We start from the raw sequence: 21,580 nt of genomic DNA, 5'->3' as shown, positions 1-21,580 counted from the left end.
ATTTGTGATTTTTCATGAATTTCAAAAAAACTCTAAAATGGCCAACTTCGGGCCCCTGAAAAAGAGTGATAGATGGTCCCAAAAATTCTAATAAAATTTGGGGACATTTCTGACATCGGGAACAGCAAGTTTTTCATATTTGCAGAAAAAAAAATTTTTTGGCCATTCGATTTCACAGAGAATCGGCCATATACTTTAGACTGGAAGCAAAAAAGAAATTTTTTTTTATTTTGCCCGGACCAAACGGAAAAGTGATCTATGTACCAAAAAAATAGTCTGTGCAAAATTTTAGCTCATATAAATTGAGATAACCCGTGCCGCCAGTCCCTTGAAGGTTTTTAAATTCGATTTAAATTAATTTTTTTCGCTTCTTTACAGCAATATTCTGTAAAGTCCCGAAAAGGGACTTTGATTTTTATGAACGAAATGTTCACGTAGCCTTGGATATTTAGAGCTTCTCTCGAGCTCCGTCCATTGAGAGGACGAAGGCCGGGTGGTTGGCTGAGACCGGCGACTCACGAATCGTTAAGTTGTGTAGGAACGAGGGTCACTTTCGACCCGGCGAAACGATTTCTCGTTCATCGCCAGGGCGGCAGTGATGTCATTAGGAAAATGTATATTTATATTGCAACCATAATGAAGCAGTAGGTTTGAAGAAAAAGAAGGTCAGTTTTATACTCGAAGAGGGTCTTATTATTGACAAATCCGTTTACTTCCATTGTTGGATATAAACCTGTACCGTGCCTGGGTGAAAACCTTGGCCAGGGCAGCTTGAAGAGAGGAAGAGAGAGAGCACTAGCACTAGCCGGCTGCTGGAACACAAGTAGACGGACGAGGCCTCGATGTCGCGATATTTATATCGTTTTCGGTGGTTTCACCTTTTATTGCTTTTGAAGGATGTTTATTGATTTCATTAGCTGCGAAACAATAGCTGTATCTCTCTTTTCCTCTGCTCTGGTCGTCCGAGCCAATGTTCGAATATTCCAGAACTCGGCTTTTACATAAAATATAACTTATTTGGATAATATTATTTATGGTAGCTTAGATTTTAACGAGATAAATATTTTATCTAACTTTGTTACTGTCAAGATATCTCTCTCTGCTTCACACTCACATTGACTGGCTGTTGCATTTATGTTATTTATTACTTGGTAATTTATAGGAGAAGGTAGTTGGAAAAAGACAGGAGCAAAAGGGGATAGCTTATTTAATCACCTCCGGCTCAACGTGGTTGCGCGCGAAGCTTATTTGTTGTTACGTCTGGGATTATTTTGTTGTGTTAATATGTTCATAAATATTTCGGTGCTCTCCCGAATATTCGAGAAGCAGCTAGGTAGATTCTTTGTTTGTTGGGAAAAAACCATATGGGTCGATACTTTCGATAACGGTCGTATGAAGGTGCGAAATTCCGATCTGTGACTCGGTGCGATTTGCAAAGCACGATTGCGGTCAAAGATTCGGTTGCGCGTGTGGTATGTTGTTGGCAGTTGGTTAAGCGTAGTGTGTTGCTTAATCGTAAGCGCTTCGAGGCTTGTTGGAGGATCTGAGGTTTTTGAAATTTTGTTGCCTAAATGAGGGTGACATTACAATTCAAATGGCTCTGTAGCCGTCAATTTTCAAGCAAATCAAAATCCAAACCCGTCAAATTAAAAGTCTTAAATAGAACTTTAATTTGCTTTTTTCAAAGTTATGATTGCTTCAAAATTAACTGCTGTAGAGCCATTTGAATTTTGCTAAGAAATGGAAAAAATCGCAATTTTTCTAGTTTTCTAATAGCTAAGGTTCACTCGGAGAAATACCAATTTTTCCTAAACTCCGGGGTATTTTTTTGTGTGTAATAAGCTAAAAAATGACGTAGGTTTTGACTGGAATATTGCATCCTAGCTCTGTATCGAGACATTCGAAATATTTAATTTTTTCGTATTTTTTTTTTGCTTTCATCCGTCTAATGATCACGTGCTTTTTATTGTGAGGACATTCACAAAATACTGCAACATTTTCCAAATAATACTGATAATTAGAAGCATCTCAAGACCTATTGTTTGAGCCTCCTAACGCTTTGAAGGTGCCTCAGAAATAAATTTACAGCCAAATTAAGAATATAATCATGAACGAAATAAAAAAATAGAATCGCGATTTCAAGCTTAACTTTACTAAAGTGTCTTTTAACCCCTACAAATACCCAAAAATTGCAGATTTTTCATAAAATCTTAAATATGCGCGCGAAGCGCGCTTAGCGATAACTAGTAACTAAAATTTATTGTTACGTTCGCCTAACCTCGCTCAGCCTTAGCAACGAACGTTGCCACTAGTAATAAACTTTTTTATTTCAGCCTGCAAACGTTTTAGTAGCAGATAGTGGAATACTAAAATTAGCTGATTTTGGGTTAGCTACGAAAGTAGTAAAAAATGGGAGGAGAACACCCGACGTCGGAACACCACCGTACCAGGCACCTGAATTGACGACGAGCAAATACAATATCAAAGTGGATGTTTTCTCACTCGGAGTGGTCCTGATAGATTTGATGTCCGGAGAAAGGGCAGAAAAAGTAAAAAAGGAATTAAAAATGAATCAATTTCCACCCTCACTAGAGAGAGAACATCCACTTGTGGTAAAATAAATATTTTTTCATCAAAATATATCAAATATACTTTGATCGAGTGAAAATCGTATTCATTAATTGTGATTTATTTGTTTAAGCTTTCATTGGTAAAAAAACTAATAGAAAAAAAAGAAAAAAAAAGACTTTCCGGTGAAGTGATATTAACCGAACTGAGCGCTCTCGAAGGTGAAGCAGATCATATAATATATCCCCCTCCAAAGTCCGGAAAACAAAAAAAATGGAAATAGTGTCGAAATTTCCCACATTTTATTAACAACAAAAAAAACTATTTTTTTGAAAAAAATTTTGATTCGATCTAAATTTTAGAATCAAAAGAAACTTGATCCGTGGGTCTAACACATATTTTTAGCGTCCATGGGGTATTGACATTAAAGTTCAATAGTTACAATATCGAAATTCAACATGTTGCCCAACAAAATGGCACCTCGTAAAAAGACCCCTGAATTTTTAAAGATTTTTTTGGATCATTTTTGGTATTTTTGATTTCTGACCATTATCAAAAATCCAAAAATTTTACCAGAAAATCTGGTAAAAATTTTACCAAAAAATTTTACCAGAAAAAGTTTTTTTTGTAGGTGCTTGGTTAGCATATAAAAAAAGTCACCAAGTTTTTTGCATGGTTTTTCTTACGAGGTGCCATTTTGTTGTGCATCATGTTGAATTTCGATTTATAACTAATGGACTTTTATGTCAATGCCCCATGGACGCAAAAAATATGTGATAGACCCACAGATTAGGTCTCTTTTGATTCGAAAATGTAGATCGAATCAAAATTTTAAAAAAAACATCGTGTTTTTTTTTTTTTTTTTAATTGTTCATATTGTAAATGCAGCTGTACTAAAAAAAATTGAGGAAAGTTTGTGCTGAATTTTCTGAGTACAATTAATATTTCTTCAAATGACTTTTTATAGCATTGTCATAAGTAAAAAAACAAACTTATTTTCGTGAATGAAAGTAACAATTTTTAAAGATAAAGCTTTACTTACATATGTAATCTAGATTGTATTATAAAATAAATATTAATAAATATTTATATTATTTAATGTTGTAATCCTGCTGTATACGGATTCATAAATGTAAATATACATATTAACATATTTATGTACATTTTGTAAATTGTAAATGTTTATTTACATAAAATTCATTTGACTTACTAAAAAAAAATGTATGACTGTACTAAATAATTAATCACATTTATAATTACATTAAACATGCACATTGATGCATTTATTTATCTCTAAGTGTCGAACGGAAAATGTACAAATATAAAGATGCCAATTATATATATTAGCAAACTAGTTTATAATTTGGGTATGGTTTCAATATTCTGCACTCTCCTTTCCATTTCTTGGTCATGATATCAATTTTGGTGAAAACGTGACTTTTGATTTCCAATCCCTTTAAAAGAGAATGTATTGTATTAATTAAATGGAAAAATGAAACAGAACACGATTCTTTTAAAAAATATATAGATAAAAAAATGTACCTGAAAAATGTTATATTTTTTATCCTTGATAGTCACAGGTAGAGAGAAAACAAAATTTTTTAAATTCCATAATTACCTCCAGATACAACTCGCATACTCACTCATCAGCATCTGGGAAGATTAAGATCTGGCAGTTCTTAATACATCTGAAAATTTATAATAATAATATAGTATCAAGAAAATAATGAGAAAAATTGTAATTTAAGGTTTTAAAGTATATTATTTTTATAACTTATAAGTGAGAGAAGTGCAAGATCTTGCAGTTCCGTAACACAACAACTCATTTAAGAATATCTATCATTCATTGAATGTCACGTAGTCTCAGATCAATTGTTTGGTTTTAGTCAAGTAGTGAACCAACAACTGAATGATACAACAGGAAATAAGCTATCTGTCTAGCAGCTCCACAGCAGCAGCAGCAACAACAACAACAGAGATTGGTTTGACCTGTAATAAAGTTTTTGATATAAAATTTTACTGTGATATTTGGTTTTTAATAATGTTTCACTAACATATTATTGATTTCAACAGTAGCATAACGTTCTAATAAAAACGATATAACTAATCAAATAACTTGATGAGTACAATGTTACATATTATTTGAATTTATAAATGAATCGTCAAATTACAGCATTTTGGCATTGATAAATTTGGTACAAAATTTTACTCTTAAATATGGATTAAACTACATAATAAGGCTTGATCTATTTTTCTCTAGATAATAAATATACAATTCAACAGTAAAACGTATTATTCTTATGATAAGTAAATAGTAAAATGTATTTTCTTAAAGTTTGTTTATTTTAACTAATACGCCTATTGCACACTTACTTCAAGCACACCGGCTCCATTGGTTTCTTTGCCAAAAATCCAAGTCTAATTCCAGTAGATGCATCCTTCCACTTATGTTTCTAGAAAGCCTAGATACAAAGTATTGCATTAGGATCAAAGTAATTTGCATACATTTTTTTATCAACTGCATGCAATAGTATCAGGTTCACTTGATAATTAATGAAATTTTTGACCTTGGAGAGTTTACACAAATCATCTGTTCCCGTTGTGAAATTTATCTTTTCAGCTTCCAACTGTTCAGTTGATTAGGTTGTCTAAATTCTGTCAAGTTGTTGTAGATTTCAGCACTAATAATGAAATTGGCTTTGATATTTCAACATGTATAGCGAATAACCTGACAAATGACATATTCATTATTATTTATATTAACGCGTGTATCTTTGTAACCATTTGAAAGAGCTTCAAATTCTTCATCAAATTCATTGATAAAATTCTCACTTGAAATGTTTCTGTTACATGCCGATCCCTCATAAAAAATACATCTGAAGTATCTTGAAATTTCGTGGTTCGGCGACCGTCAGATTTTGTTTCGCTGTTGCCTTTGGCATCGCTGCTCCCAACCCCATACCAAGTCCCAGTGTTGTATTGTGGAAGCCGACTCAGTACTCTCTGTAAAGTGGTGGCGGTAGTTTGGAAAACGTGCACTGTAGCAGTTCGAACTTCGAGCATCTAAAATATTCGACTCCAAGTTCAATCAAAGCAGTGCGGAAAACTCTTCAGTGAGCACAAGACCAGGAAAAAGAAGACTTCTATGTGCGGTACTGTCTTTGCACACGTGCTCGTTGCTAGAATTAATTGTTCTGTGTATCGTGCGGTACTTGTTATTTCTCTCCAGGGTAGTTAGTATTATTAACAGTTCATTCAAAATGTCATTATTTGATGATGACGATGAATACTTATATCACTTTCAAGACGTAAAAGAAAAATTGGAAAAAGTAAAAGGTGACGCGCGACTCAACGAGTTTTGCGAAGTACTTGAAATTTGGTCTAAATGTAAAGAAGATAAGCGAGAATTATTGACAAGAGTTATGATGGATTTGATGAACTGTACAAGTTTATTTCCTAGTGTTAAAGAACATTTTTTAAAATTTGCTTTGGAACAACGCGATTTGAAAATGATAAAACTGATTGAGGCAAACGAGCTTAAAATAAACGAGGTTAGATTCGTAGATGGAATGTCTTCTCTTCATTATTTGGCTGAGGTAGTATACGGGATAAATAATTCAACCTCTGACCCAAGAGGAAAAGTCCTGGAGGTCATGGAATATTTTTTGAAGAATCCACGGGAAAACTTGAGTGACGATTATGGTTACACATATTTCCACGCGGCCTGCATGTCGGGCAACGTGACAGCAGTGAATGTTTTCTTGAGCCAAGGTGTGGATGTCAATCTTGACTCGTACAAGTATTCAGTGTTGCATATTGCAGTCCAGTACAGACGCGAAAAAATAGTAGAGATTTTATTGAAACACGGGGCCGATCCAAACAAACGGGACGTGGAGAAGTCGACACCTCTTCACGCACTCGCTCGACTCTGTTTATGCCAGTGCACCAACGCTTCCAGATTTTGCGATTATCGACGACCAGTAGACAAAATAGTTCAAATGCTGGTTGATCATGGGGCGATTATGGAAACTCGCAATCGACATGGTGATAGTCCTTTGGATTTGGCGGTATCTCGTTTCGATGTGCAGCTTGTCAAATCGCTTTTGAAACACGGCGCGAGTCTTGACAATTTGAACGAGGATAAAATGTTCGGCGCAGAGTTCTCATCGATCGAATTAAAAAACTATCCACTAACATTGAACATCATCGAGATGGTACAATTGTTGCAGTCGGCTGATTATCGAATGAGCTTACACACCAGATTCAAGATGCTTAAATGTTTCGAAGCAGTTCGAGGTGACGATACTGAACATTTGATGCCCGAATATACTAGTAAGTAACTTCATTTTACCTAAACAATATAACTTTTATTCTCTGATGATTACTTTCTTTTTGTTAATATGTTTAGGGCCTACTGAAGATTTTACTGCTTCCTACCCAATTGTGTATAACTATTTTATTTATATCGAGCTTAGACTTGAGAAATTTCAAGAAGTTGATGATTTCTTTAAAGAACATGTGAAGAAAATAATACGACGAATAAACGATGGAATCCACGACATACTTCCTAGAGATATCGATCTTGTTTGGAACAGCGAAGCTGACAAACTCAAAGATATTATGCTAAGCGACGACATCTCACTCTATGAGTTTTGTATTGATAAAGACTTTGATGAGAGTTTCCAGATATTAAAAAATATTAAGAATTGGCGTGTCCCACCATTGGATGATTTATCTCATACTTGGATCAACATCATTATAAAAAGGCACATAGCAACCATTTATGTCAGGCTACAGTTAGAACTATTTGCAGCTGATCTTTTCATGACTGATTACTGTAAATTGAATCTACCTTATACTGCCTGTCGCCTAGTTGTCGAACATATGAGTTACGAGGAATTACTGCATTTGTACAGACATACTAATGATAAAGATGAAAGATTTTTGGGAGACATTCCTACTCAAGTTTTATAGAATACTTATAATAAAATTTATTTATTATGTTCCCAATATTTCAATAAGAGAGAATTATTTTTTATCTTGATGAGCAACTAAATGAATCTCTGTATCATATGTTTGCGTATTTGCTTTTTTGTGATGCTAACAACTTGTGAACAGTCGTGCCAGAAGGGATCAGACTATTTTTCAGTCAACCCAATTTAATGCCAAAACGATTTGTAATTTTTTGTACATATATATTGTTACGTCTAAGACATAATTCATTTCAATAAAAGAACTAAAAATTGAAATTTATGTGTCTATGAGAAATCATTTTCCATATTGATCCACAAGTCATCACCATAACACAGCATGTATCGACCAGGCTTTATTAACATGTCTCCATTAATCCCTTTATCTAAGATTGTACTCAAACGGTTGGGAAGGACAACTCCAACTTTGTAATTGTTGTCTATATATTATTTATACGTTTCACTCTAAGTAAGTTGAATCTGCTTCATGAATGCCTAATAGACCAAATTCTTGAAGTTTATATGCAATATAAAATCTGATTGTAATATTTCTAAATTTGTTATGTCACTTTTTTACTCTTTAAAAATTGTTATTTGCTTCATTATAAGCACTATTGGTCTTTGATTTGCAAAGAATCTTCAACATTTTTTCTAATTTAATTATTATTGTTATTAGTTCTGATTGGTTCATTAATAAATGTGCATCTGTAAAATTTCATCACAAATTTCAAATACTTTTTCACCTATTGGATCGGCTGTGTAAAATATTTATGGTTTATGTTTTGTAACTCATATCTATTTTTCTGTTAAATTAGCAAAATTTATACTAATTGTTGATAGTCTTTTAAAAATTATAAACTCAACAATTTCGTGCATCTTTCTGCTTGGTGCTTAAAACATCATTCTCATTTGGGTTTAAAAAGAAATGTTTATAAAGCTACTTTTAATCTATTTTTTCAAATTTACTTCTGAAGCTTCATCACTTGCGCTTTATCACTCAGCGCCAACGCGATCACGGCTCCGGCCAGGCGGCGGCGGCTCTCGACTTCGTTCTGAAGGACGGATGGCAGCAGCGAACGACGACGACGAAGAGTCCTCCGGAGCAGAGGAGTCGATCGAGCGCGTCGACGCAGTCGCGCGAGGCCCGACAGAGGATACTGGAGTACTCGAGGCTCAAGAGGGCCAAGTATCTGATGGAGGCGATATTCATCGCCGACGATCTGCTGGCCAACGGATCGGTCGTCGAGATACTCAGCCTCAAGCGGATTATATACTCAAGAGGCTGAAATTCCTCGGGCTCGGCATCGTTCAATTGATTTTACGTACAAAAATTTAACAATAACTTAGTGAAACTATAAATTCTGTTCCTAGAGAATAACTATATATTATTAAAAACTAAAAAAGGGCTTATTATAAAGTTCAACTTTACACAAAACAATTTGATGAAATACAGTAGGATCTCCGTATTCCCGGAATAAATTCTTTATTCGCAGTTCTCTCATTCGCGGTCCAATTCAAATTTGTTTACTCTACATAACCAACTTTACATTTTAATTAATATTTTTTAAACATTTTCATTAGAATTTTCAGATATTTATTTTTAAAATTTTGAATCGCGCGATTCCTTTGGGCGTCAGTTTTGAGAGCTGCTTGAATTCTTTTTGGAATTCGGACGTCTACGGTGAACGGTCTAGTCGTGCAGTCAGCACTCAGCAGTAGCGCAAGTATAGCATCGCTCTTCTGCGCAGAAGCTGATTACAGACGCATGCCGCCGTCGCTATGTATTTTAAGTGGTAGTGCATGCTTGTGAAGACTTTTATGTGCGTTACTGTCTTCGAACACGTGGTCGTTGCTAGAATTAATTGTACAGTGTATCGGGCGATACTCGTCATTCCTCATCAAGGTAGTTAGTTTTATTAACAGTTCATTCAAAATGTCATTATTTGATGATGACGATGAATACTTACATCGCTTTCGAGACATAAAAAACGATTTGGAAGAAGTAATAGGTGACGCGCGACTCAACAAGTTTTGCGAAGTACTTGAACTTTGGTCCAAATGTGAAGAAAACGAGGAAGAATTATTGACAAGAGTTGTGACAGATTTGATGAACTGTACAAGTTTATTTCCTAGTGTTAAAAATAAAGAATATTTTTTACAATTTGCTTTGGAACAACGTGATTTGAAAATGATAAAACTGATCGAGGCAAACGAGCTTAAAATACACGATGTTAGATTCATAGATGGAATGTCTGCTCTTCATTATTTGGCTGAGGTAGTATACGGGATAAATAATTCAACCTCTGACCCAAGAGGAAAAGTCCTGGAGGTCATGGAATATTTTTTGAAGAATCCACGGGAAAACTTGAGTGACGATTATGGTTACACATATTTACACGCGGCCTGCATGTCCGGCAACGTGACAGCAGTGAATCTACTCCTGAGACAAGGCGTGGACGTCAATCTCGACTCATACAAGTATTCAGCGTTGCATATTGCAGTCCAGTACAGACGCGAAAAAATAGTAGAGATTTTATTGAAACACGGGGCCGATCCAAACAAACAGGACGTGGAGAAGTCGACACCTCTTCACGCCCTCGCAAAGCTGTGTCTTTGCGAATGCACCAACGCTTCCAGATTTTGCGATTATCGACGACCAGTAGATACAATAGTTCAAATGCTCGTTGATCATGGGGCGATTTTGGAAACTCGCAATCGTGATGGTAATAGTCCTTTGGATTTGGCCGTATCTCGTTTTGATGTGCAGCTTGTCAAGTCGCTTCTGGCTTACGGCGCGAGTCTTGACAATTTGAACGAGGATAAAATGTTCAGCGCAGAATTCACATTGATCGAATTGAAAAACTATCCACTGACACTTAACATCATTGAGATGGTACAATTGTTGCAGTCGGCTGATTATCGAATGAGCTTACACACCAGATTCAAGATGATTAAATGTTTCGAGGCAGTTCGAGGCGACGACACTTACCATCTGATACCCGAATATACTAGTAAGTAACTTCATATTACCCAAACAATATAACTTTTATTCTCTGATGATTAATTTTTCTTTGCCAATACGTTTAGGGCCTACAGAAGATTTGACTGCTCTCTACCCGATTGTGTATAACTATTTTATTCATCTGAAGCTTATCCTTGTTCCAAGTCAAGAAATTGATGATTTTTTTGAAGAACAAGTGAAGAAAATAAGAAAACAATACTATACTATCGGTGGTCGACTCATCAACATGATTTCTAGAGATATCCAACTTGTTTGGAACAGCGAAGCTGAGAAACTCAAAGATATTATGCTAAGCGACGACATCTCACTCTATGAGTTTTGTAGCGATAAAGACTTAGATGAGAGTGTCGAGATATTAAAAAATATTAAGAATTGGCGTGTCCCACCATTGGTTGATTTATCTCATACTTGGATCAACATCATTATAAAAAGACACATAGCAAACATTTATGTCAGGCTACAGTTAGAACTATTTGCAGCTGATCTTTTCATGACTGATTACTGTAAATTGAATCTACCTTATACTGCCTGTCGCCTAGTTGCAGAACATATGGATTACGAGGAATTAGTGCAATTTTACAAACATACTAAAGATAAAGATAAAAGATTTTTGGGAGACATTCCTACTTAAGTTTTATAGAATACTTATAATAAAATTTATTTATTATGCTCCCAATATTTCAATAAGAGAGAATTATTTTTTTATCTTGACGAGCAACTAAACGAATCTCTGTACCATATGTTTGCGTATTTGCTTATCTGTGATGCTAACAACTTATAGACAGTCATGTCAGAAGGGATTAAACTATTTATCAGTCAACCTAATTTAATGCCCAAACGATTTGTAATTTTTTGTAAATTATATTGTTACGTCTAAGACATAATTCATTTCAATAAAAGAACTAAAAATTGAAATTTATGTGTCTATGAGAAATCATTTTCCATATTGATCCACAAGTCATCACCATAACACAGCATGTATCGACCAGGCTTTATTAACATGTCTCCATTAATCCCTCTATCTAAGATTGTACTCAAACGGTTGGGAAGGACAACTCCAACTTTGTAATTTTTGTCTATATATTATTTATACGTTTCACTCTAAGTAAGTTGAATCTGCCTCATGAATGTCTAATATTTATTCATTTTTTAGTAATATTTCTAAATTTGTTATGTCACTTTTTTACTCTTTAAGAATTTTTATTTGCTTCATTATAAGCACTATTGGTCTTTGATTTTCAAAGAATCTTCAACATTTTTTCTAATTTCATTATTATTGTTATTAGTTCTGATTGATTCATTAATAAATGTGCATCTGTAAAATTTTATCACAAATTTCAAATACTTTTTCACCTATTGGATTGGCTGTGTAAAATATTTATGGTTTATGTTTTGTAACTCATATCTATTTTTCTGTTAAATTAGCAAAATTTATACTAATCGTTGATAGTCTTTTAAAAATTATAAACTCAACAATTTCGTGCATCTTTCTGCATGGTGCGTAAAACATCATTCTCATTTGGGCTTAAAAGGAAATGTTTATAAAGCTACTTTTAATCTATTTATTCAAATTTACCCCTGAAGCTTCATCGGTTGAAGAAAAAACACCTGAAAAAATGTATAATTGCAACTCGTCTACTCGCGAGTAAGTACGAAATTCGAATGAAGCGCCACAGTGTCACGAGGCGATTAGTCTATGTCTCGTCACTCGTGCGCGGTGCGCGATTCGAAGATTCGCTGGCGCTGTCGGTACACCAGGATAATTTTATCGTGTATGAGTTCATAACCTATGCCGTAAGAATTTCTCTCTTTCGTCTCCGTGCCGTTCACGTGGTAGGTTTATGTTACTTCTTTTTTTTTAAATAAAAAACCTGTTCGTTGAAAACGAAAAATTGTTTAGCACGAGAGGTGTTGTTTTGTTGAAACTTTGCAGACGATAAGATGGTTTATGATTGTTTACTCGTGTTTCGTCAATGTTAGTGATCCAACGTAATGAGCTGACCCGGCATGAACAGGCTTTGCATAACAATTTATTTTCAGTTATTGCTAATACTTTACCTTGTGTTTACTTTTTTGTGAATCTAGTGAAATGAAGTGTCTGCTTATTTTCGAACAGAATGGCTCTGCTCGTTGCATTAATATCCTCTAAATAATCATTCAAAATAAATTCTCTTCATCTCATATTTTTTTTACAGTTAAAATTCAAACATGAGTGAAAACTGGGACGCCGAGGTTGATGCAGCCTCCAATGCAGTTGCATCTGCACCAGCAGTGCATCATGCTGATGCAATGCCAGAAATCAAACTTTTTGGCAAATGGTCCTCTGAGGATGTTCAGGTCAACGATATGTCACTCCAGGATTACATCTCTGTCAAAGAGAAGAATGCCAGGTTTCTACCCCACTCTGCTGGACGTTATGCACAGAAGAGATTCCGTAAGGCACTGTGCAACATTGTTGAACGTTTGACCAACTCTCTGATGATGCACGGACGCAACAATGGAAAGAAATTGATGGCTTGCAGAATCGTCAAGCACGCATTCGAAATCATCTACCTCCTGACTGGAGAGGCTCCTCTTCAGATATTGGTTTCTGCTATCATCAACTCTGGACCCAGAGAAGACTCCACCAGAATTGGTAGAGCCGGTACTGTCCGTCGTCAGGCTGTGGATGTCTCCCCTCTTAGAAGAGTCAACCAAGCTATTTGGCTGTTGTGCACCGGTGCCCGTGAAGCTGCATTCAGAAACATCAAAACAATCGCTGAATGCTTAGCCGACGAGCTGATCAATGCTGCTAAGGGAAGTTCTAATTCTTATGCCATCAAAAAGAAGGATGAATTGGAACGTGTTGCCAAATCCAACCGTTAAACAAGACATCTATAACTGTATTATAGTTAATAAAATTAATTTTTATCAAAAGAATTCATTCGTAATCAATTCGAAATCACATTGTCATTTATATAATCCAGAGAGTCAGAACTTTTTACAATTATAATCACATTTTCATCAAAGTAAGATGGAAAATTACTTTCTCGAATTAAAAAAAAAACAGTTTCATACTATATTCCATATTTTTTCAGGATAGCAGTAAAACTATTTACTATCTGTTGTAATATTCACCAATCAGAAATTCACTTACGGAAAAATTAAACATGAACGTGATTGAACGGTTTGTCCATACATAGCACCAGCGGTACCTACGCAAGAAAAGTACAATTCTACATGGTAACGAAGAAAAAAAAAACCAAATCAATAAAACTGTAAGCACCGCAGCTGCAGTTACGTCAAATTCGGCTCGTGCGAATCGAGTCCGGCTCGTAAATCATTGAATTCGCCGAACAAAGTCGTCGAATCATTCCAATTGACGCGTTACCACCTACGCGCGATTCCAGATTCATATTCACCTCGCGGACAGAACTTCTGAAATCGTTTGGCCAATGGATCATCTGCTCGGCTGAATAAGCGCACGACGCTATTTAGACGCGGCTCCGCGCGAAATTGCGAAAGCTCGCTCGTTCGCACGATAAAAAAGCTCGTGAACGTGGTCGGTCGAAACCGAATAAGCGCTCTCCTGCCGATCTCGTCTTCTGCTCCCAATGCATGACATATACTGTATATATATAGTGCCTCAGCACCAGAAAGGCGAAAGCTGCTTCTCTCGCCTCGAGTTTCGCGCGCGCGTCTTCTGCTTCTTCTTCTTCTTCTTTTTATTCTGGCCTTGGGATCACTTGTGTACTGTAATCTCCGGTCTGCCACATTTCATATGTGTATTTTCGTCAGTTTATTACTATTTTTGGACTTAGATGTCGCTGCGATGAATCGTTGGAAGTAGCAGGTTTTTAATTTACCAAGATAGCAGACTAACTTTTAATGCGCGTGTTTGTTGATGCAGGCAGTAAATGATTCTATTAAATGCAACGTTTAGATATATATATATATATATTTTTTTTATTTTTACTTATTTATATATTAATTGTTTTATTTTTGAACAGTAGTTTATAAATTTAGTTTACATTTTTTAAGGAATTCTGTCATGAATTTTGTGATTGGACTTGTTGGATGTTTAAGAATATCTTGTACTGTAGTGGGTGGTATGGTTTGAGTGTTTTGGCAGTGAAGTTTTATTTTTGCATTTAGTGTCTTTCTCTCGTTAGAGTATTTGTTACATTCGAAAATTACATGATCGATGTCTTCAGAGGGAGCTCCACAGCTACACTCTGGAGACTCGACCATGTTTTTTCTAAACAGACTTTCAGCTAATGAGTAATGATTAGCTCTTAGTCTGTTTATTGTAACTATGTGGTATCGTAGGGAGTTGTGATTTGCAAACCATGGTTTGGCTGCATTCTCTTTAAAGAAGTGGTCAAAGTACTTGGTGCCTTTGTATTTAGCTTCTTCTTTAATTTGATAATTATGTATTTCTTTGGTTTTCTGTGCAAGTAGGTTTTGGAACTCTGAGTAGTGGAGTTTTGTACTCAGGATAGATCCTTTCTCTATTGCTTCCTTAGCTAAATTATCGACTGTTTCATTATGGGTGATGTTGTGGTGTGAGGGAATCCATATTAGTTTAATTTTTTGATTGCTGTTTATGAGCTTAAAGGTATATTGTAATATATCAAGAATAATTGGGGATGTGTTTGATTTTTTTATTGGGGAGTAATTTTTGATTGCTTCAAGGGAGCTTTTGGAGTCTGTGAAAATTGTAAGATTCTGTAGTTTTTGTTTATAAGCAATGTCTATGGCTATGAATATGGCAGTAGCTTCAGCTGTGAAAATTGATGTTATTTTATCTAGCTGGTATTGGTATTTGGTGGAGGAATTTGGGAAGTAAATGGCTATGCCGGTTGCTTCTCCTTCATCCATTTTTGACCCGTCTGTGTATACTTGTGTTGTGTGTTGAAGTTCATTTTTAAATATATCCTGAAAGGTTTTTTGAGGATCTGTGGACTTCTGGAGAAGTCTGCCAGAATTAAGATCTATGTCTAGTTTGTGTATGAGTTGGGAGTAGTCATAATCATAAGGAATAGGGTGTGCGTTTGCGTGCATACGGTTTTCACAGATGTTTGTGACTTTAATGTATGCTTTTAGTATTGGGAGTTGTAGTTTGATTTTGTGTACGTCTTTCTCATTGAGCATTTTAATTAGATCTTTAATGTCTGAGATTATAGTATGGTTCTCGGATGATAATGATTTTAGAATAAAATTATTGGCTAGGTGACTTATTCTTGTTTGAATGTAAGGAGTGTGGGTCTCTCCATGAATTACATTCAGGGCAGTGGATACTCTGTACCCAGCTGCCAGCCTGATGCCCTGATTTTGAATTTTCTGTATTTTTTCTGTTAGTTTCTTGCTTGTGAATGTTAGGAACATATTGTATTCCATGGTGCTTCTGATGAGGGCTTTATAGACAATCATTAGAATTTGAGGGTGTCCTCCCCACCAAGTTGCTCTGAGGACTCTCAGTATGTTCAGCTGCTTTGTAGCTTTTTTTATTATGCAATTATAGTGTGCTGTCCAGTCTAGCTGATTGTCTAGATAGAGGCCAAGATATTTAATAGTTTTGGAGGGTTTGATTATGCTGTTGTTAAAGTTAATTGTTGGTTGTAAGTTGATATTAGTATTAGTTTTAGAGAAGATTATAAATTGGGTTTTCTCCGCTGACAAGGTAAGGTGAATGTTTTGAAAGTAGGTGTTGATTTTTTTAAGGGCTTTTTCTATTAAGTTTATTCCTTCTGTAATGTCCTCTGTTTCTAATAACACAAGAGTGTCATCAGCATACTGAAGTAGCTGAATGGGAGGTTTTATTGATTTGGATAGCTCAAGGATGTATAGGTTGTATAACGTAGGGCTTAGGACGTTACCTTGAGGTGTGCCTATGTTTTTAGTGTAAGGGCCTTCAATACCGTTTGCAAGTTTGAAGAATAGTTTCCTATTTTCTGTTATGTTATTGATAAATTTTTTGAGTTTTAGGGGGATACCAATTTCATTGAGAATTTTTAAAAGGTAAGTAGGTACTATGTTGTCAAATGCAGATTTTATATCTAGTGAAACGCATATTAGATGGGAGTCTTTGTTGAAAGCTGAGTATATGTGGGTAACTAGCTTTGCCAGTGCTAGTGAGCACGACCTATTTTTCCTGAATCCATACTGCGATTCTGGTAGAATGTTATGTTTTTCTACATAGTGGAGCAGTCTGGCGTTTAGAACCTTTTCTGTAGTTTTAAGGATACATGATGCTAAAGTGATAGGTCTAAATTTTTTATTTGAGTTTTTGGGTATCAGTATTACTAGTGAGGATTTCCAATCTTTTGGTATTTGATACTTATCAAGATGATTGTTTATAGATTTTAACAGTAATTTTATAAGATTAGGAGGAGCCTGTTTCAGCATAGAGTAGGTGATTTGATCTATGCCTGGAGAGGAGTTTTTTGCTGAGGATTCAATAGCTGCAGTGAATTCTTCAAGTGAAATTTGTGCATCTATGTATTCTGTGTCATTGTTCACTCCAGAAGAGTTTTCTTGGAAGTTTGGAGGTTCCAGGGGTGTGTGCGCACAGTATTCTTGTATGAATTTCCTTGCATTTGCTTGTGTTTCCAAGTCGTTGATATTATGGTTGTTAATATGTTTTCCTTTGAATTTGTTAATAGTTTTCCAAATTTCTGACATGTCAGTATCCTTAGATAGTTTGGATTCTATATAATTCTGAAATGATGTTTTTTTGATTTCAGCAAATTTCTTTTTGGTTGATTTTTCATTTATTTTTAGGAGTTTTAAGTTTTCAGGTGTCGGATCATTGAGGAATTTTTTAGCAAGACTTCTTCTTTCAGCAGCAAGAGACGTACACTCCTCGTTCCACCATGGTGAGGAGGAGGATTTGGAGTTTTTGATAGGGTGGCGTTGTTGATTGGAGCNCCCTTTTTTTTTTTCCTTTGTTACAAGTACTTTTGAGGTTAATGTTATTAGAGTGGAATTATATGTATTTAATTAGAAATATTTGGGGGGTCGAAGTTATTAAGCATGTATGTTTAGGAATGTATTTAGTTGTGTGGCAGTTTATGCCTGCATCAACGAACGAAAATGTAGAAATCGGTGGGAATTTACTTACGGATGAGAGAGCTAAGTTTTTACCGACTGCTTCTTCCAGCGTCCAACCTGCGAATCGCGTCTTCTGCTAAATCTGGCTCTCGTGCGAGTGTCAATTCGCGCGAGCTGCACGCACGGACACCAGCTCATGCGTATATATACCGTCGCTCGTGCAGCAGAGAGAAAAATCATCGCGCGAAGGGTCAGTCGGGCTTCGTGCTTGCGCGCGGTTAAAGCTCGCGACGGGCTCGTATGTGCGATATACCTCGAATTTGTCGACGATATCGACGACGACGACGACGACTATAATCCTTTCCAATTGATTTCGCAATTAAAGTGAGAAAAAATATTCCGAGTGTGTAGGCGTGTGTGTGCGCGCGTACAAAAGCTACATATTTATATATCTGTGTATACAGCACACTCGTGAGACTCGAGGAATTTCGCCGTAAGTGATGATTCGACGCCTTGCGAATATCAATCCACAAATGGGAACAGTTGCATGTAATTCAACGATCATCGCCGATCGCTCGCTCGCTCGGGTTCGCGCGCAAGCCCGCGAACCATTTATCGTTATTATTAGTAATTTTTTTCCCCACGTACATATGTCGTCGCGACTCGAGAGAACGCGCCTGCGAAAGCTTTATTTCAAGCGCAAATCTTTCTCGCAGCAGCACACGTATACAACGCTGCACTCGGCACTGCACTCGTATACCTATATGTATAACGCGCACGAATACGGGCGCGTGTCCGAGTTATTTCGCTTGGATATAGATTCTAAAGATAACATCGTGCGTGCATGTATATGGGCTATATCGCGTCAACTGTCCCCCCCTCTTTTTGTTTTGATTTTTCATATTTAATTCTGCTTCCCAAAGGTGAATATGAAAAAGAAATTGAAACATGATTTTTTATGTAACATTTGATGAGGAATTCAAATTTGATGTCAAAAATCATATTCATAAACTCTAAGTACCTTAATTTCTAAATTTCAGCCTCAGTAGCAAAAATAATATGTTCATCGATACAACAAAATACAACTATTGATAAATTTTGGTAGTTGGCAGACAAACAGACTTCATTATTGTCCTTCATATGTTCCAATAAAACATGATTTTTCACTAGATTTCTTCTATTCTTGACACATATGAAGGTTAGTAATGAAGTCTGTTTGTCTGCCGATGACCAAAATTTATCAGAAGTTGTATTTGGATTTAAAGAAGAAAATATTACAATATTGGCCATATTGCTGGATACGAACATGTTTATTTTTGCCACTGGGGCTGAAATTTTGAAATTAAGGTACTTGGAGTTTATGAATATGATTTTTGACATCAAATTTTAAATAAAAAATCATGTTTCAATCATTTCTTATTCACTCTTGGAAAGCAGAATAAAATATGAAAAATCAAATTACAACTCTATATAGCCCATATGTATAGAAACGCACGCGTCACGCGTGTATACGTGTGTATGCGTAATATAGTAGTCGTAACTCGCCATAAGTAAATATTTTTCTTCTCTCGCAGAGATCGAGCGCAGCTGCACGAACTCCATCCGATACGAGTAGGTTGAATTGCGTGGTCACGCGCGAAACAGCGAGGAAGATGAGAGAAATCGCCGTGATCGTCAGCGCTACGAGGCGAGTCGAGGGTGCGAGCGACGAGTATCGCCATCGCCACCAGGGCTCTGATCACGAGCGACATCGGTGGGACTCGTCGGACGATCGACTCTCGCGTTGATTCTCGAGCTGTTCTCATTTCCACAGACCCTATTTAATCGCGCAATACAATCGCTATAATTGGCGTAAAATACCGATGGACGCGAAGGCTCGAGGCAACGACGATGACGATCGATCTGCTTCCGCCGCCCTGTCGTCGATCAAGAAGAAGCTCAATCGCAGCGTCAGCGACGTATGCAACAACAACAGCAACAACAGTAAGGACGGCTTTATATTCGGCAGCTGGAAGTGCCGACGAAACTCGAAGAAGACGCGCGTCGACGCCAACGGCAGCCAAGACCGTCGCGACGACAACGAGTACGCGACGGTGGATCGGGGCTCGATAGCGGCGGCAGCAACGCAGGTCAGACGGAGAGTCAAGCCGAGGCCGAGCTCCGTCCACGATCAGCTGCGCGAGCAGGACTTCTGGTGCCCGAGGTGCGGCGGCAAAATGGAGGAGCCGAGGTTGCTGCCCTGCCTGCACTCGGTCTGCAGCGCCTGCGTCAACGAGTTCATGAGCAAGCATTATTACGGTATAGCCGCTCGAGCTTGACCCCCTTATTTCTTTCTTTTTTTTGTAAATTATGTACCGATGATGACTCGTGCGCTTGATTGTGACAGGTGACGACGACGACGACGACGACGGGGAGCACCACTTATACAGTCGGCTGCGGCTGCGGGCGAGCGGCTCGTCGAGGAGCCTGAAATCGGGCCAGCGACGACGACGGCCCGAGGGCTGTCCCCGCTGCGAGCATCCCCTACCTCGTCACGGCTCGGGCCAGTCGCCGCCGCCGCCGCACTACTCGCTCCAGCACCGGCTGGTGATCTACGCGGTGCGCCGCCGACTGTCGCAGCGGGCCATCTGCTGCGACGCCTGTCCCCAAGAGCGCCAGGCGACCCAGCACTGCTCGCGCTGCCTGTGCAACTTCTGCGACGAGTGCGGCGCCCAGCACGAGCACCAGGAGGGCGCGGTCCGGCCGCTCTGGCAGGCCAAGCGCATCAGGCGGCTGGCCGTCTGCCTCGAGCACCCGGCGCACTCGCTCAGGTATCACTGTCTGGCCTGCAAGCGGGCCACCTGCAAGGAGTGCATGTGGACGCCGGCGCACCGGGGCCACGCGGCCGAGGACGCCTCGCGGGCCGGGGCGCGTGCGAGGCTGCGCCTCGAGGCGGCCCTCGGCGAGGCTCGCCGCCTCCTGGAGCTGCTGCTGCTGCGCGAGACCGAGCGCCAACGCGAGCACGGCTCAGCCGGCCAGGCGGCTCTCGACTTCGTTCTGAAGGACGGATGGCAGCAGCGAACGACGACGACGACGAAGAGTCCTCCGGAGCAGAGGAGTCGATCGAGCGCGTCGACGCAGTCGCGCGAGGCCCGACAGAGGATACTGGAGTACTCGAGGCTCAAGAGGGCCAAGTATCTGATGGAGGCGATATTCATCGCCGAAGATCTGCTGGCCAACGGATCGGTCGTCGAGATACTCAGCCTCAAGCGGATTATACTCAAGAGGCTGAGATTCCTCGGGCTCGACGTCGACGACAGCGATGCTCCCGGTAGGCGTCACGTAGATAATTAAATATCTCGATACCTCTTGGTTTCGTCAGTTTTCCGACTGCTCATTCTTGGCCCCGACTTGCAGATGGACGCAGCGATCGAGTCAAGAGCGCGACAACCAACACAACGACGATGCACAGCGGGATCTTTCACTGCTGCACCTTCTGCTCGAGCGGAGGCAAGAAGGACGTCGCTTGCGCCTGCGGCGGAACGATGCCAGGTAAAAGGCGGCCAAGATCTCATTTTTTTTTTAACTACATATACTTGAAGTCACTCTGCCTGTCCAATGTTCCAGGTGGTTACAGAGGCTGCGGTCACGGCCACTCGGGCCATCCGGGCGAGCGTCACTGGTCCTGCTGCGGCTCAACGACGCGCGACGGCACTTGCCTCTCGCCGCGCAGGTGTACCTACAAATTGATCATCTGAGGCTGCGAGATGGATGTTACGTATCACAGATTTATTTTTTTATGAACCTATTTATTAATCGCTGAATTCGTGCGAATTCAAGTACAAAGGTGGAGAAAAAAAAAATTCGAATCGAGTGCGTGGACGCATCGTTCAATTGATTTTATGTACAAAAATTTAACAATACCTAGTGAAACTATAAATTCTGTTCCTAGAGAATAACTATATATTATTAAAAACTAAAAAAGAGCTTAACGCGTTATTATTTATAA

At 38.2% G+C, this 21,580-nt stretch overlaps 4 protein-coding genes and 2 long non-coding RNA genes across 8 annotated transcripts; 4 read left to right on the top strand and 2 right to left on the bottom strand.

Moving 5' to 3' along the window:
• Window positions 1-3,865: 3,865 nt before the first annotated feature.
• Window positions 3,866-4,542, bottom strand: LOC106652729. The gene is made up of 3 exons (XR_001339388.1): window positions 4,343-4,542; window positions 4,111-4,256; window positions 3,866-4,022 (listed from the first exon to the last, which is right to left on the bottom strand). It is a non-coding gene; the product is annotated as an uncharacterized LOC106652729 (long non-coding RNA).
• A 410-nt stretch (window positions 4,543-4,952) lies between these two features.
• On the bottom strand, window positions 4,953-5,466 carry LOC106652728. Its single transcript, XR_001339387.1, has 3 exons — window positions 5,401-5,466; window positions 5,136-5,296; window positions 4,953-5,030 (listed from the first exon to the last, which is right to left on the bottom strand). It is a non-coding gene; the product is annotated as an uncharacterized LOC106652728 (long non-coding RNA).
• A 112-nt stretch (window positions 5,467-5,578) lies between these two features.
• On the top strand, window positions 5,579-7,811 carry LOC111694589. The gene is made up of 2 exons (XM_023463296.1): window positions 5,579-6,900; window positions 6,977-7,811. The coding sequence occupies exons 1-2, from the start codon at window positions 5,829-5,831 to the stop codon at window positions 7,540-7,542; spliced, it is 1,638 nt and encodes a 545-aa protein (XP_023319064.1). The 5' UTR covers window positions 5,579-5,828; the 3' UTR covers window positions 7,543-7,811.
• A 1,514-nt stretch (window positions 7,812-9,325) lies between these two features.
• LOC106652713 lies at window positions 9,326-11,475 on the top strand. The gene is made up of 2 exons (XM_023463295.1): window positions 9,326-10,549; window positions 10,626-11,475. The coding sequence occupies exons 1-2, from the start codon at window positions 9,472-9,474 to the stop codon at window positions 11,189-11,191; spliced, it is 1,644 nt and encodes a 547-aa protein (XP_023319063.1). The 5' UTR covers window positions 9,326-9,471; the 3' UTR covers window positions 11,192-11,475.
• Window positions 11,476-12,305: 830 nt separating this feature from the next.
• On the top strand, window positions 12,306-13,479 carry LOC106652692 (40S ribosomal protein S5-like). The gene is made up of 2 exons (XM_014371791.2): window positions 12,306-12,393; window positions 12,756-13,479. Exon 2 carries the CDS (start codon window positions 12,769-12,771, stop codon window positions 13,423-13,425), a length of 657 nt encoding a protein of 218 aa, XP_014227277.1. The 5' UTR covers window positions 12,306-12,393; window positions 12,756-12,768; the 3' UTR covers window positions 13,426-13,479.
• A 777-nt stretch (window positions 13,480-14,256) lies between these two features.
• LOC106652694 (tripartite motif-containing protein 45-like) lies at window positions 14,257-21,557 on the top strand. Of its 3 annotated transcripts, none has more exons than XM_014371797.1 (5): window positions 14,257-14,332; window positions 19,167-19,890; window positions 19,979-20,902; window positions 20,989-21,123; window positions 21,199-21,557. In XM_014371797.1, the coding sequence occupies exons 2-5, from the start codon at window positions 19,455-19,457 to the stop codon at window positions 21,327-21,329; spliced, it is 1,626 nt and encodes a 541-aa protein (XP_014227283.1). In that variant the 5' UTR covers window positions 14,257-14,332; window positions 19,167-19,454; the 3' UTR covers window positions 21,330-21,557. The 3 variants fall into 3 exon arrangements, with proteins under 3 accessions (XP_014227283.1, XP_014227282.1, XP_014227281.1); XM_014371796.1 differs by lacking the exon at window positions 14,257-14,332 and adding an exon at window positions 17,862-17,976; XM_014371795.1 differs by lacking the exon at window positions 14,257-14,332 and adding an exon at window positions 17,862-18,085.
• The last annotated feature ends 23 nt before the right edge of the window (window positions 21,558-21,580 follow it).

The sequence above is a fragment of the Trichogramma pretiosum genome, unplaced genomic scaffold (genome assembly GCF_000599845.2).
Source record: "Trichogramma pretiosum strain Unisexual culture from Peru unplaced genomic scaffold, Tpre_2.0 scaffold155, whole genome shotgun sequence".
In the NCBI taxonomy this organism is placed as follows: Eukaryota; Metazoa; Arthropoda; class Insecta; order Hymenoptera; family Trichogrammatidae; genus Trichogramma; species Trichogramma pretiosum.
This window is presented reverse-complemented; position numbering and strand designations above follow the sequence as displayed.

Bases quoted from the DNA above. Each gene is read 5' to 3' on its own strand.
- LOC111694589 (XM_023463296.1), top strand. From the start codon at position 5,829: ATGTCATTATTTGATGATGACGATGAATACTTATATCACTTTCAAGAC. The intron at 6,901-6,976 runs GTAAGTAACTTC...TAATATGTTTAG, and splicing joins TTTGATGCCCGAATATACTA to GGCCTACTGAAGATTTTACT.
- LOC106652713 (XM_023463295.1), top strand. From the start codon at position 9,472: ATGTCATTATTTGATGATGACGATGAATACTTACATCGCTTTCGAGAC. The intron at 10,550-10,625 runs GTAAGTAACTTC...CAATACGTTTAG, and splicing joins TCTGATACCCGAATATACTA to GGCCTACAGAAGATTTGACT.
- LOC106652692 (XM_014371791.2), top strand. From the start codon at position 12,769: ATGAGTGAAAACTGGGACGCCGAGGTTGATGCAGCCTCCAATGCAGTT.
- LOC106652694 (XM_014371797.1), top strand. From the start codon at position 19,455: ATGGACGCGAAGGCTCGAGGCAACGACGATGACGATCGATCTGCTTCC. The intron at 19,891-19,978 runs GTATAGCCGCTC...TGATTGTGACAG, and splicing joins CATGAGCAAGCATTATTACG to GTGACGACGACGACGACGAC. The intron at 21,124-21,198 runs GTAAAAGGCGGC...CCAATGTTCCAG, and splicing joins CTGCGGCGGAACGATGCCAG to GTGGTTACAGAGGCTGCGGT.